At 34.3% G+C, this 12,488-nt stretch overlaps 1 protein-coding gene and 1 pseudogene across 2 annotated transcripts; both read right to left on the bottom strand.

Annotated features, from left to right (window-relative positions):
- Window positions 1-880: 880 nt before the first annotated feature.
- On the bottom strand, window positions 881-3,293 carry LOC147279249 (amino-acid permease BAT1-like). Its single transcript, XM_086250379.1, has 7 exons — window positions 3,068-3,293; window positions 2,716-2,895; window positions 2,509-2,628; window positions 2,176-2,367; window positions 1,764-2,069; window positions 1,491-1,673; window positions 881-1,409 (listed from the first exon to the last, which is right to left on the bottom strand). Exons 1-7 carry the CDS (start codon window positions 3,152-3,154, stop codon window positions 918-920), a joined length of 1,560 nt encoding a protein of 519 aa, XP_086106505.1. The 5' UTR covers window positions 3,155-3,293; the 3' UTR covers window positions 881-917.
- A 5,601-nt stretch (window positions 3,294-8,894) lies between these two features.
- LOC147279248 (amino-acid permease BAT1-like) lies at window positions 8,895-11,260 on the bottom strand (annotated as a pseudogene). Its single transcript, XR_015123320.1, has 6 exons — window positions 11,035-11,260; window positions 10,683-10,862; window positions 10,476-10,595; window positions 9,753-10,347; window positions 9,476-9,658; window positions 8,895-9,394 (listed from the first exon to the last, which is right to left on the bottom strand). The product of XR_015123320.1 is annotated as an amino-acid permease BAT1-like (transcript).
- Between the last annotated feature and the right edge of the window lie 1,228 nt (window positions 11,261-12,488).

Genomic DNA, 12,488 nt, shown 5'->3' with positions numbered 1-12,488 from the left:
GCCCACAAACTCTCACTCTCTCTATTATTATTAAATTGTGGGCTCGTGTCGCTCATTCGGCGGGAAATGTTTGCTGAGATAGCGCCATGTCGTCAAGTAATCCCGGTCAGTAAAAGCCAAGCTGTCATTTAACTGATTTCTCAACAAATCAATGGACAGAAATTCATTTTTCAATTTAGATAATAGATCGGGTGTATATTTGAAATATTTTAAAATTCATGGACCCCGTTGAAATAGCTTATATAGTTATGTGTCTAAATTGAATTTATGCCAAAAAAAAAAATCAATTGGCAAGCGCAGAGCGCCTGCGCCAAGAGGCTAGTGCATTATTATATAGAACTTTATTATACTCTGTAATTCAGTAAGCTAGTATAGTAGTATACAATGTGCTAGTAGCATATAAACAATGGGAGATCGAGATTATTATGTAAAATGCAATTAATTTAATTGATGAACTTCATTATGTCACATAAGTGAAAAGGATCTAATTAATACTATAAAGAGGTATGAGATATATATTGTAAAAGAATATTTGTTGTCATTGTCTTAAAATTGCCATGATAAGAAAGCTTACTAATTAAAAAGATTATATTAAAGAAGTAATTGCAGACGAAATAGTTAATGGCCAGTTGACTTTTGTATGTGTATTAATTTATATATGTTACAATATATTTATGCATGGGTAGCTTGTTTTTAGAAGTGAGGATCGTCAGAAATGATATGCCGGCCAGCTGATTAACTGAGAAGAAATTTTCAATGTAATTGTCAAAAATGGTTTTGTCCAACTTCCCCGGAAGATTGGATATATCATGAAGAACATTGACATTTTAAGGATCAAAATAAATATAGTCAAAACATATATTCAAAAGAACACTAACATTTTCTTTTATACTTTTTGGTGCTTGCGACTGAGGATTCTAATGGTTTCCATTTGGTACATCAATATTTCTTACAGGTCCTTTGAACCATTTCCTTGCATCCAAAACCCACCAAAGCATTACCAGTGCCAAGACAAGAGTGACAGCTATTGGTGCATAATTGAAAGTTTTCCATTTAAAAGGGGAGGTAGTTGGCAATAGGAAGACTGAACAGGTATAACATATCCACAGGAAGGCCACCAAGCAAACTGGCCTTCTTGCTCTACCCAAATAAAAGGGTCCTGGTTTGAAGTTCTCTTCAGCCATCACCAGCCTAGCAAAGATTGGTACGGCGTAACCACCCACCCAGCCAATTGTACTGACTGAAAGGATGGCTGTGAATACCACGTCAAGCTTCAAGATGGGTAGTCCAAGCAGCATAGTAATGGCGGCGCAGAGCCACACAGCATTTGTTGGCACCTTGGTTCTTGGGTGTACTTTCCTCCAGATTGGTGAAAATGGGAGGCATTTATCCCTTGATACAGCATAAATCTAAGAGTAAACAAATAAAGTACATCTTTAGCTTCAAAAAATAGAGCGAAAGGGAGGGTCAAGAGTTTCGGTTTTTCTTACTACTCGGGCAGCTGTGGTGGTAACAGATAGCCCACAAAAGAAGAAGGAACCCCAGATGATAAACAGGAAAATCACAGCTCCAGTGGAATTATGAAACCTCCCATAGAAGGCATCATATATTATCTGTGCTGGTACAAGTACAGCAGCAGTCTCATTGTCTGTATTGTATAAATAGTCCAGGTCCTGCATGAAGAATCAAGTTCTAATAAGGATCTAATGAGTTATTTCCTTTAGCATGATCAAAAAGCGAAAGGGTACTTCTCTAGAGCATACCTGGATGCTGAAAGTCAGAGCTAAGTAATATGCCCAACCAAATACTGATATAATCCCAATGGTAGATAGAATAACTATTGGACCAGTTCTATCAGCCCCTTTTGTCTCCTCAGTAAGGTGAGCAGCAGCATCGTAGCCGTACAGGCAGTAGTGGCTCAGAAGCATTGATAAAATAACTGCATAAGGTATGCTAGAAATTCCAGTTGACTCAGGAGATGTTTCAAAATGAGTGAAGACATGAGAAGCTGGTTGTGTCCGCTGTGCCACCAGAGGAAGCATTACAATCACAAGCAAACCCCCAATTACCTGTATACTTGAGTGAGAGGTCAGTAATCAGTCTTAATAAGCCTACTTAAGAGATTAATTTGATCCACATTTTAACGAACTATATATGAAGTGTTGAAGAGCAGACCTGCCACCATATGGAAATTATGTTGAGATATGCTATCACTTTTAATGCAAATGTGTTCAGTGCTGCCCATATGATGGTTATGCCCATATACATGCACACAAATACCCTCCTAGATGCAAAATAGCCTCCACCCTTGTTTGTCCCAGTGGCTACAAGAATGAGCATCTGCAATGCTTGTGATCCGGAATATGCCTAAAGGGGAAAACAAAATCATATATAGAAGAAAAAAGTTGGTAGCATTGCATTATATTGTTTTCTTTGATTGTGCATCATCATCATCATCATTAGTTCATTATTAATCATCTGAAATTTGATGCAAGCTAGTGGCTATACCTGAGCACCTATTGCAGTTACCACACCGATGGTCTCAAGCCAAGCACAGAACCATGAAGCAAATGGCCCCCACCTGGGTCCAGCCAAATGGGCAGACCAGAAATAAAGAGAACCTGTGGTCTGGTCAATGTTTAAAGCAACCAAAGTCATCTTAAATATTGCTGACAATTAGTTTGAAGGAAAAGCAAAGAATGCAGAAATGCATACTGGGAAAGACGAGCATATCTCAGCCATGGCGACTCCCACAAACCATGTAAAGAATGTGACAACTATCCACCCCCATATTAAGGTTGCAGGACCTGCATAACGCAAGCTTTGGCCATAGAGAGGTGTACCAGTGAACACTGACATGCATGAAAATGTTATTGCAAGTGTCTTAAACAGACTCTGTAGAAAACCCAAGTGAAAAAGATTAGATTTTGATACTCGTAAATTCTTCACAAATCCAAATCCAAATTGGAAATAACAGAGTTCTCAACATGGTTGCAAGAAAGTTGTATAAAATTAATGAAGCAAACACCTTGCTATAGCTAGAAAAAGAAAAACAGTGAGAGATTACCATTTCCCTTCTGAGTTCTTGCTTGTATCCAAGCTCATTGAGACGCTTTTCTCCAGAATCCATTTCCAAAGCCTGGTGATGAACCATTCTGATATCCTCTGACTATCAGAACTGTATCAGTTTCTTGCGTATTAACAGGAAGAAAGAAGTTATGTCATGTCTCTTTTCAAATTCTTACATTTAAGACTGGTGGATTTGAATTAGTCTTGAAACTCAAATTAGTGAAAGACAGCTTTGATTAAAACAGGAATGGAAGCAAAGTGGGAAAAATGGAATAAGTCATAAGCTTGTGGAAGACCAAAACTCTTATTGGTGAGTTGTACTAGTGCTAATCATGCTTGCAATAGGATGATAATTGTTGCTTATATTATATATTGCTTTGACTAAAGATATTATATAAGATTAATTTCCTACTGGTGTAGTACGTATATAAAATACAGAAGGCCTTGTGCATGATACAATTCCAGATTACAAAGCTATCAGTAGAAATGATTCGAATATAGACTTCCGCACTAATATCATATTAAGATTTGTTAATTCAACATTATTCTAGAAAACTTGAAATTGTAGACGTGAGCCAATAATTATTTTATAGAGTTAAATGCACCGTTCGTTTACTTACTTTCACATTTTTTTTAAGTTGGTCCATGATTTGTTTTTTGTACCAAATTGGTTCACTTTTTTTTCGACATTTATCTACGTAGTCCATTTCTTCAAAGGTCCATTAATTTTAACTATTAAATTTCAATAATTTTTTAATTTAAGTACCAAAATTAAATAGTATTTTAGATTAGGTACTAGTTGAAAATTTAAATAAAATAATAAAGTAAAAGGTATTAGAATTTACAAATATTACATCACATTCCACTACAATAAAAAAATAAAATAATATTACATCACAAATATTATATTAATTTATATTATATTGTATTAAAAAAAAAAAATCAATCCAGTCACAACTTAACTGTGACTGTCTTGGTAAATTGAAAGAGACAATTTAGACCACTATACTATATATTATTTTGAGTAAAATTATTATTTTGACCTCTATTTATACTATATTGTAGTATAATTTGTCTAAAAAATTTCAATTAAGTCACAATTTAACTGTGACTGTCTCACAACTTAGATGTGACTGTCGTTCAATCATAACTAAATTTGAAGTTGTGAATTTCGTACAATCATAACTAAATGTGAAGTTGAAACTATATTAGCAAATTTTCAAGATAATATAAAAGCCTCAAGGGCAATTTTGTCAAAACTTTATAAATTTTAACTAACACCCATCATATATGGGCTAAAGGATAAAAATGTCAAATGAAAAAGGCTCAAATCAAAGTGGCCAACATATTTGTGACCTAATTTAAAAAACTACATTTAAATTTGGTAGTTTAATTGAAATATTATATAGTCTTCATGCTATACCAAAAAATTATTGAGATTTGATATTTAACCTTAATTTTCTATTTCTTCAATTCTGTTATAAATTCGGTTAAAAAAAAGAATAAAATGATCGTTTTATATTAAATAAAATTTTAATTCTATTTCTAATTTAAAAAATATTAAAACTAAAAAAATTAAAATTAAAAAATTACCCCCTCCCCCTCCCCAGCCACCGTCTCAGCCCCTCCACCCACCCATGACCCACCCAACCCAGCCTCTTTGGGGCGAAGGACATTGATGTCGGCATAGACGCGAGCTTTGGACATGGCTGTGAGATTGGGAGCCAATGAGATCTGACAAGTGGGCTAAATGGTTGTGGCAGTCTGTGTCTCGTAGGGAGGGAGGGGTGGGGTGGGCTGTGGGCAGTCTGTGTCTCGCATGGTTTCGCAATTTATTTTTATTTATTGCTTTAATTATTCTTGTGTTTTGTTTTTTAGCTGCTTCAGCTACCTAGCTTGTTGTTGCTGTTAGCTTGCAATGTGTGTGGAGCTTGTCACTGGCAATTGTTGATGCGTATGCTCTTTCAGTGAGACGGAGTTTGCGCAACTGCAGGGTTGTCTGTTTCATCACCACTGAGCATGCATAACATTAGACATTAGACCAAGTGCAGTAGACTGGTTCATGCAGGGTCTTTGTTGCTTACCAAATAATGTGTCAGAAGACATGTCGACATTTATAATGAACTCATATTAATGAAAAACTATCGCATTAATTTGGTAGTGGTGAGTGTAAGAGTAGTATTTCAAGCTGATTTAATATTTCAAGAAATAGAAAAACTTTTTTGAAATTGGTGAAATTTTTATCTTATCCCAAGCATGTGATTACTGATTAGTACAACAGCCCACCATATATACTAGGATCTTGGTCTTCCACTTGCTTATTTTGATTAAAAATTCCACTGTTTTATTGGTGATCAATTAATGCAGTCGTTCATTGATTTGAGTTTCAAGACTAATTCAAAACCACCACGCTTATACTTTTTATCATCTAACTTAAGAGTTGATTGTACAAATGGCTCAACAGGAACATGTTTTGGAAATGGATATATTCTGGAGAAAAGCGTCTCAATGAGCTTGGGTACAAGCAAGAACTCAGAAGGGAAATGGTATATTCTCTCACTGTTTTTCTCTTTTCCTTATTAGGTGTTACTTGTTAGTTTCCTTTCATTAAATGAGCTCCTTTTTTGGTTTTTTTTTTTTTCTTTTCAATACGATATGAGCTATTGTCTGTGGAAAAAGAATGTTTTAATTTGTTTGGAACAACTATAACATGGTGCTACAACTGACTTGGCTAGTAAAAGTTTTTCAGCAATTTGGCACATTATATAGAAGAGTGCTACTATTCTCGATCACCATGTCCTATTTTTTCACCAATCATATAATTCCACCCGCTTTAAAATTTTAAGAAATAATAATCTTCTTTTTCCACCCCCCCCAATGTCCCTAAAATACCCTTACTAATAAACATTCTTTCCACCCAATTTCTTTCTTTATATTTTCTTTCTTCCATAAACTCTAAACTCTATTTACCCACCAAATTTTGAACCCATATACAACCTCATACATACTCTTAGATCAAATAGGAAGAGAGTGAGAGAAGAGGGGGCAAGGTTAAATCAACCCATAAATTGTAACTTTGTAATGTGTCCATGCCAAGAACTTTTATGTTAGGGTGGGATTGTGAATAAGACAAGAAATCAAACAAAACAATTAAAAAAACAACAGGGATTTTGGAATATGAATGATCGAGACGAAATCACATATTAGAAACATTATCATAGAGTCAGATTGTGAATAAATATCTGCAGAAGAAATAAAAAAATATTGTTCATAAATCCAAAGTGGTTTGCCTTGTATATTAAAGTGTGGAATATGCAGAGAAAATTACATGAGTTTAGGTAGGTGTAAAGAAGTGGGTAAGTAGAGTATCTTTTTGTCTTTAGAGGTCATTTCACAAAAATTAAAAGAATGATTAATATTTTTATAAAGTGGTAGGTGAGAAAATAGGACATAGGGTTAGGAATAGTAGCAGTCTATATAGAATTTGTTGCAAATGTATGTATGGGTCAATCCAGCCCGACTTAGGCCCAAAATACAAGATTTGGTGTGAATTAGGCTGAGCTTGTCAAATTTTAGAAAGATTTTTAATTAGGTTAAATATAGGAGAGAGAAGAGCCTGCCATATGGGTATTGGGTCGAGGCTTAGATTTTGGACCACTATTCGGGTATGTCTTTGAAACTAACTTTATTTTTCTCTCAATTTATAAAATATAAACATGTATCAAAAAAAGATTTGGATTCTCTGTTTTTCTTGTTTTTAAACATCTTTTTATCAAGCAATAGTGGGGGAGGATTCGAACTTGGATATTGGGTGTAAGAGTAAATGCAAATATATATTGAAAAAATGAAATTAAACTTGTACGTCATATTTACTAGCAAAAAGCAAATACCTCTACGAGGTGAAATATTCAAAATTTCATAAATTGCCCATAGTTAATTAAAATTTCAGGTAAAAAAAAACTTATATTTAATAGAGGTAAATCCATAAATAACTAATCTCTTAAATAAATAAAAATTGAAATAAGATAACAAAAAAAAAAAAAGAACATGTCCTAATAGCTAGCTAGAAACTACTAACAATTTAATTCTAAATGGAAATATATGTGCGGTAAAAAAAAAAAATCAATTGGCAAGCGCAGAGCGCCTGCGCCAAGAGTAGGGGTGTGATTTGGATTGGAAAATCCGAATCCGACCGATTCCTATCCGAAAATTTTCAATTTTATTCCGAATCCGAAAATGCCGAAATCCAAAAATTTCGAAAAAAATTGGATTGGAATTGGAATGTTTATGCAAATTCCGATTCCGATCCGATATTTCTGAAATTATGCCAATTTATTTCATATTTATATTAATATTATATATTTTATCATTTATTTAGTATGATACATATAACATATATTTTAAAAAAGATGACTAATACTATTAATAAAAATATATGTACATTATAAATATATGTGTATCATAATAACATAAATGGTAAGTTGGTAACACAAACACCCACATTTTTCCGTACATGTAATTATTATTATTTTTTTATTAGAGAGGAGAATTGAAGATATGGGACAATTCTATAATTGTTCCAACTGGAATATCTCACCAATTATAATTACTAATTACTAAATATTTAAGCTTATTATATTCAAAATTTCAAACATGATATATATATATGAGTAACATGTATTTACTAGTGACATTTATTCTAACAATGTTGGATAAGGTCCAAAGATTAATCCCCCACCTCTACGATATGTGCTATTAAGCCTATTATACATTCATAGTGACATTTATTTCTCTTATATATTATGTATGTTATAATATATACCATTAAACATATATAATATATACCATACATAATTTATTTCGCTTATAACATACATAATATATACCATACATAATTTATTTATCTTATAACATACATAATATATACCGTACATTAATGGGATTAGTTCGCGCCTAAAAATTTGATGCCGACGAAAAGATATAATAGCTAATAGCCGATTGAGGTGGCCAACGAAAGCTTTTTTCTAACAAGTGAGTTGAACCGAAAAAATGTAGAATTTTGTTGGCAGAGAGTTTCGTTGATGCGCTTTGGGAGACCAAACTATTATGAAAAAAAATCCGAACATGTTCTAAAAAATATTATGAAAATGTGAAAATTCCGAATTTTTATTCGAAAATTTCAAATGTTTATCCGAAAGTTCCGAAAATGTTATATTCCGAAAAATTCTGAAAATTCTGAGAAATCCGAAAATTCCGAATCGGAATGAGATGTTGAAATTCCGATTTTTTGGAATGGAAATTGGAACATAAATTTCATTCCAAATTTTTTTGGATTGAAATTGGAACACCCTATTTCCGATCCGATCTGGCCGAAACACACCCCTAGCCAAGAGGCTAGTGCATTATTATATAGAACTTTATTATACTCTGTAATTCAGTAAGCTAGTATACAATGTGCTAGTAGTATATAAACAATGGGAGATCGAGATTATTATGTAAAATGCAATTAATTTAATTGATGAACTTCATTATGTCACATAAGTGAAAAGGATCTAATTAATACTATAAAGAGGTATGAGATATATATTGTAAAAGAATATTTGTTGTCATTGTCTTAAAATTGCCATGATAAGAAAGCTTACTAATTAAAAAGATTATATTAAAGAAGTAATTGCAGACAAAATAGTTAATGGCCAGTTGACTTTAGTATGTGTATTAATTTATATATGTTACAATATATTTATGCATGGCTAGCTTGTTTTTAGAAGTGAGGATCGTCAGAAATGATATGCCGGCCAGCTGATCAACTCAGAAGCGAATGCGACTGAGGATTCTAATGGTTTCCATTTGGTACATCAATATTTCTTACAGGTCCTTTGAACCATTTCCTTGCATCCAAAACCCACCAAAGCATTACCAGTGCCAAGACAAGAGCGACAGCTATTGGTGCATAATTGAAAGTTTTCCATCTAAAAGGGGAGGTAGTTGGCAATAGGAAGACTGAACAGGTATAACATATCCACAGGAAGGCCACCAAGCAAACTGGCCTTCTTGCTCTACCCAAATAAAAGGGTCCTGGTTTGAAGTTCTCTTCAGCCATCACCAGCCTAGCAAAGATTGGTACAGCGTAACCACCCACCCACCCAATTGTACAGACTGAAAGGATGGCTGTGAATACCACGTCAAGCTTCAAGATGGGTAGTCCAAGCAGCATAGTAATGGCGGCGCAGAGCCACACAGCATTTGTTGGCACCTTGGTTCTTGGGTGTACTTTCCTCCAGATTGGTGAAAATGGGAGGCATTTATCCCTTGATACAGCATAAATCTAAGAGTAAACAAATAAAGTACATCTTTAGCTTCAAAAAATAGAGCGAAAGGGAGGGTCAAGAGTTTCGGTTTTTCTTACTACTCGGGCAGCTGTGGCGGTAACAGATAGCCCACAAAAGAAGAAGGAACCCCAGATGATAAACAGGAAAATCACAGCTCCAGTGGAATTATGAAACCTCCCATAGAAGGCATCATATATTATCTGTGCTGGTACAAGTACACCAGCAGTCTCATTGTCTGCATTGTATAAATAGTCCAGGTCCTGCATTAATTAAGAATCAAGTTCTAATAAGGATCTAATGAGTCATTTCCTTTAGCTTGATCAAAAAGCAAAAGGGTACGTCTCTAGAGCATACCTGGATGCTGAAAGTCAGAGCTAAGTAATATGCCCAACCAAATACTGATATAATCCCAATGCTAGATAGAATAACTATAGGACCAGTTCTATCTGCCCCTTTTGTCTCCTCAGTAAGGTGAGCAGCAGCATCGTAGCCGTACAGGCAGTAGTTGCTCAGAAGCATTGATAAAATAACTGCATAAGGTATGCTAGAAATTCCAGTTGACTCAGGAGATGTTTCAAAATGAGTGAAGACATGAGAAGCTGGTTGTGTCTGCTGTGCCACCAGAGGAAGCATTACAATCACAAGCAAACCCCCAATTACCTGTATACTTGAGTGAGAGGTCAGTAATCAGTCTTAATAAGCCTACTTAAGAGATTTGATCCACATTTAACGAACTATGAAGTGTTGAAGAGCAGACCTGCCACCATATGGATATTATGTTAAGATATGCTATCACTCTTAATGCAAATGTGTTCAGTGCTGCCCATATGATGGTTATGCCCATATACATGCACACAAATACACTCCTTGATGCAAAATAGCCTCCACCCTTGTTTGTCCCAGTGGCTACAAGAATGAGCATCTGCAATGCTTGTGCTCCGGAATATGCCTAAAGGGGAAAACAAAATCATATATAGAAGAAAAAAGTTGGTAGCATTGCATAATATTGTTTTCTTTGATTGTGCATCATCATTAGTTCATTATTAATCATCTGAAATATGATGCAAGTGGCTATACCTGAGTACCTATTGCAGTTAGCACACCGATGGTCTCAAGCCAAGCACAGCACCATGAAGCAAATGGCCCCCACCTGGGTCCAGCCAAATGGGCAGACCAGAAATAAAGAGAACCTGTGGTCTGGTCAATGTTTAAAGCAACCAAAGTCATCTTAAATATTGGTGACAATTAGTTTGAAGGAAAAGCAAAGAATGCAGAAATGCATACTGGGAAAGACGAGCATATCTCAGCCATGGCGACTCCCACAAACCATGTGAAGAATGTGACAACTATCCACCCCCATATTAAGGTTGCAGGACCTGCATAACGCAAGCTTTGGCCATAGAGAGGTGTACCAGTGAACACTGACATGCATGAAAATGTTATTGCAAGTGTCTTAAACAGACTCTGTAGAAAACCCAAGTGAAAAAGATTAGATTTTGATACTCGTAAATTCTTCCCAAATCCAAATCCAAATTGGAAATAACAGAGTTCTCAACATGGTTGCAAGAAAGTTGTATAAAATTAATGAAGCAAACACCTTGCTATAGCTAGAAAAAGAAAAACAGTGAGAGATTACCATTTCCCTTCTGAGTTCTTGCTTGTATCCAAGCTCATTGAGACGCTTTTCTCCAGAATCCATTTCCAAAGCCTGGTGATGAACCATTCTGATATCCTCTGACTATCAGAACTGTATCAGTTTCTTGCGTATTAACAGGAAGAAAGAAGTTATGTCATGTCTCTTTTCAAATTCTTACATATAAGACTGGTGGATTTGAATTAGTCTTGAAACTCAAATTAGTGAAAGACAGCTTTGATTAAGACAGGAATGGAAGCAAAGTGGGAAAAATGGAATAAGTCATAAGCTTGTGGAATGCATATTATGATGAGCGGTACTAGTGCTAATCATCCTTGCAATAGGATGATAATTTCTGCTTATATTATATATTGCTTTGACTAAAGAAAATAGATAATACATATTATATAAGATTAATTTCCTGCTCGTGTAGTACGTATATAAGATACAGAAGGCCTTTTGCATAATGCAATTCCAGATTACAAAGGTATCAGTATAAATGATTCGAATATAGACTTCCACACTAATATCATATTAAGATTTGTTAATTCAACATTATTCTAGAAAACTTGAAATTGTAGACGTGAGCCAATAATTATTTTATAGAGTTAAATGTACCGTTGATTTACTTACTTTTACATTTTTTTTAAGTTGGTGCACGATTTTTTTTTTGTACCTACTTAGTTTATTTTTTCAATTTTGTTATAAATTCTGTTAAAAAAAAATAAAAAAATTGATGGAATAGACTAAGTAGGTAAACATCGAAAAAAAAATAGACCAACTTGGTAAAAAAAAAAATCCTAAACCAATTTTAAAAAAACGTGAAAATAAGTGAATTAACGGTGCATTTAACCCTTATTTCATATTTTAATAAAATTAGTAGACTCTTTTTCTCTATAAACAAAAACAACTAAAGTTTAGTAAAACGTTTTCCTGTCAAGCTAGTAGTACTATTTGTCAGCTCAATGCAAGGCATGCATAACATTAAACATTAGACGAAGTGCAGTAGACTGGTTCATGCAGGGTCTTTGTTGCTTACCAAATAATGTGTCAGAAGACATGCCGACATTTATAATGAACTCATATTAATGAAAAGCTATCGCATTAATTTGGTGGTGAGTATAAGAGTAGTATTTCAAGCAGATTTGACATTTCAAAATATAGAAAAAACATTTTGAAATTGGTGAAATTTTTATCTTATCCCAACCATGTGATTACGTACTGATTAGTACAACAGCCCACCATACTAGGATCTTGGTCTTCCACTTGCTTATTATGATTAAAAATTCCACTGTTTTATTGGTGATCAATTAATGCAGTCTTTCATTGATTTGAGTTTCAAGACTAATTCAAAACCACCACGCTTATACTTTTTTATCATCTAACTTAAGAGTTGATTGTACAAATGGCTCAACAGGAACGTGTTTTGGAAATGGATTCTGGAGAAAAGCGTCTCA

The sequence above is a fragment of the Dryas octopetala genome, chromosome 7, assembly GCF_963921425.1.
Source record: "Dryas octopetala chromosome 7, drDryOcto1.1, whole genome shotgun sequence".
Classification (NCBI taxonomy): domain Eukaryota; kingdom Viridiplantae; phylum Streptophyta; class Magnoliopsida; order Rosales; family Rosaceae; genus Dryas; species Dryas octopetala.
The sequence above is the reverse complement of the archived record's forward strand: the minus strand, read 5'-3'. Positions and strand labels throughout refer to the sequence as shown.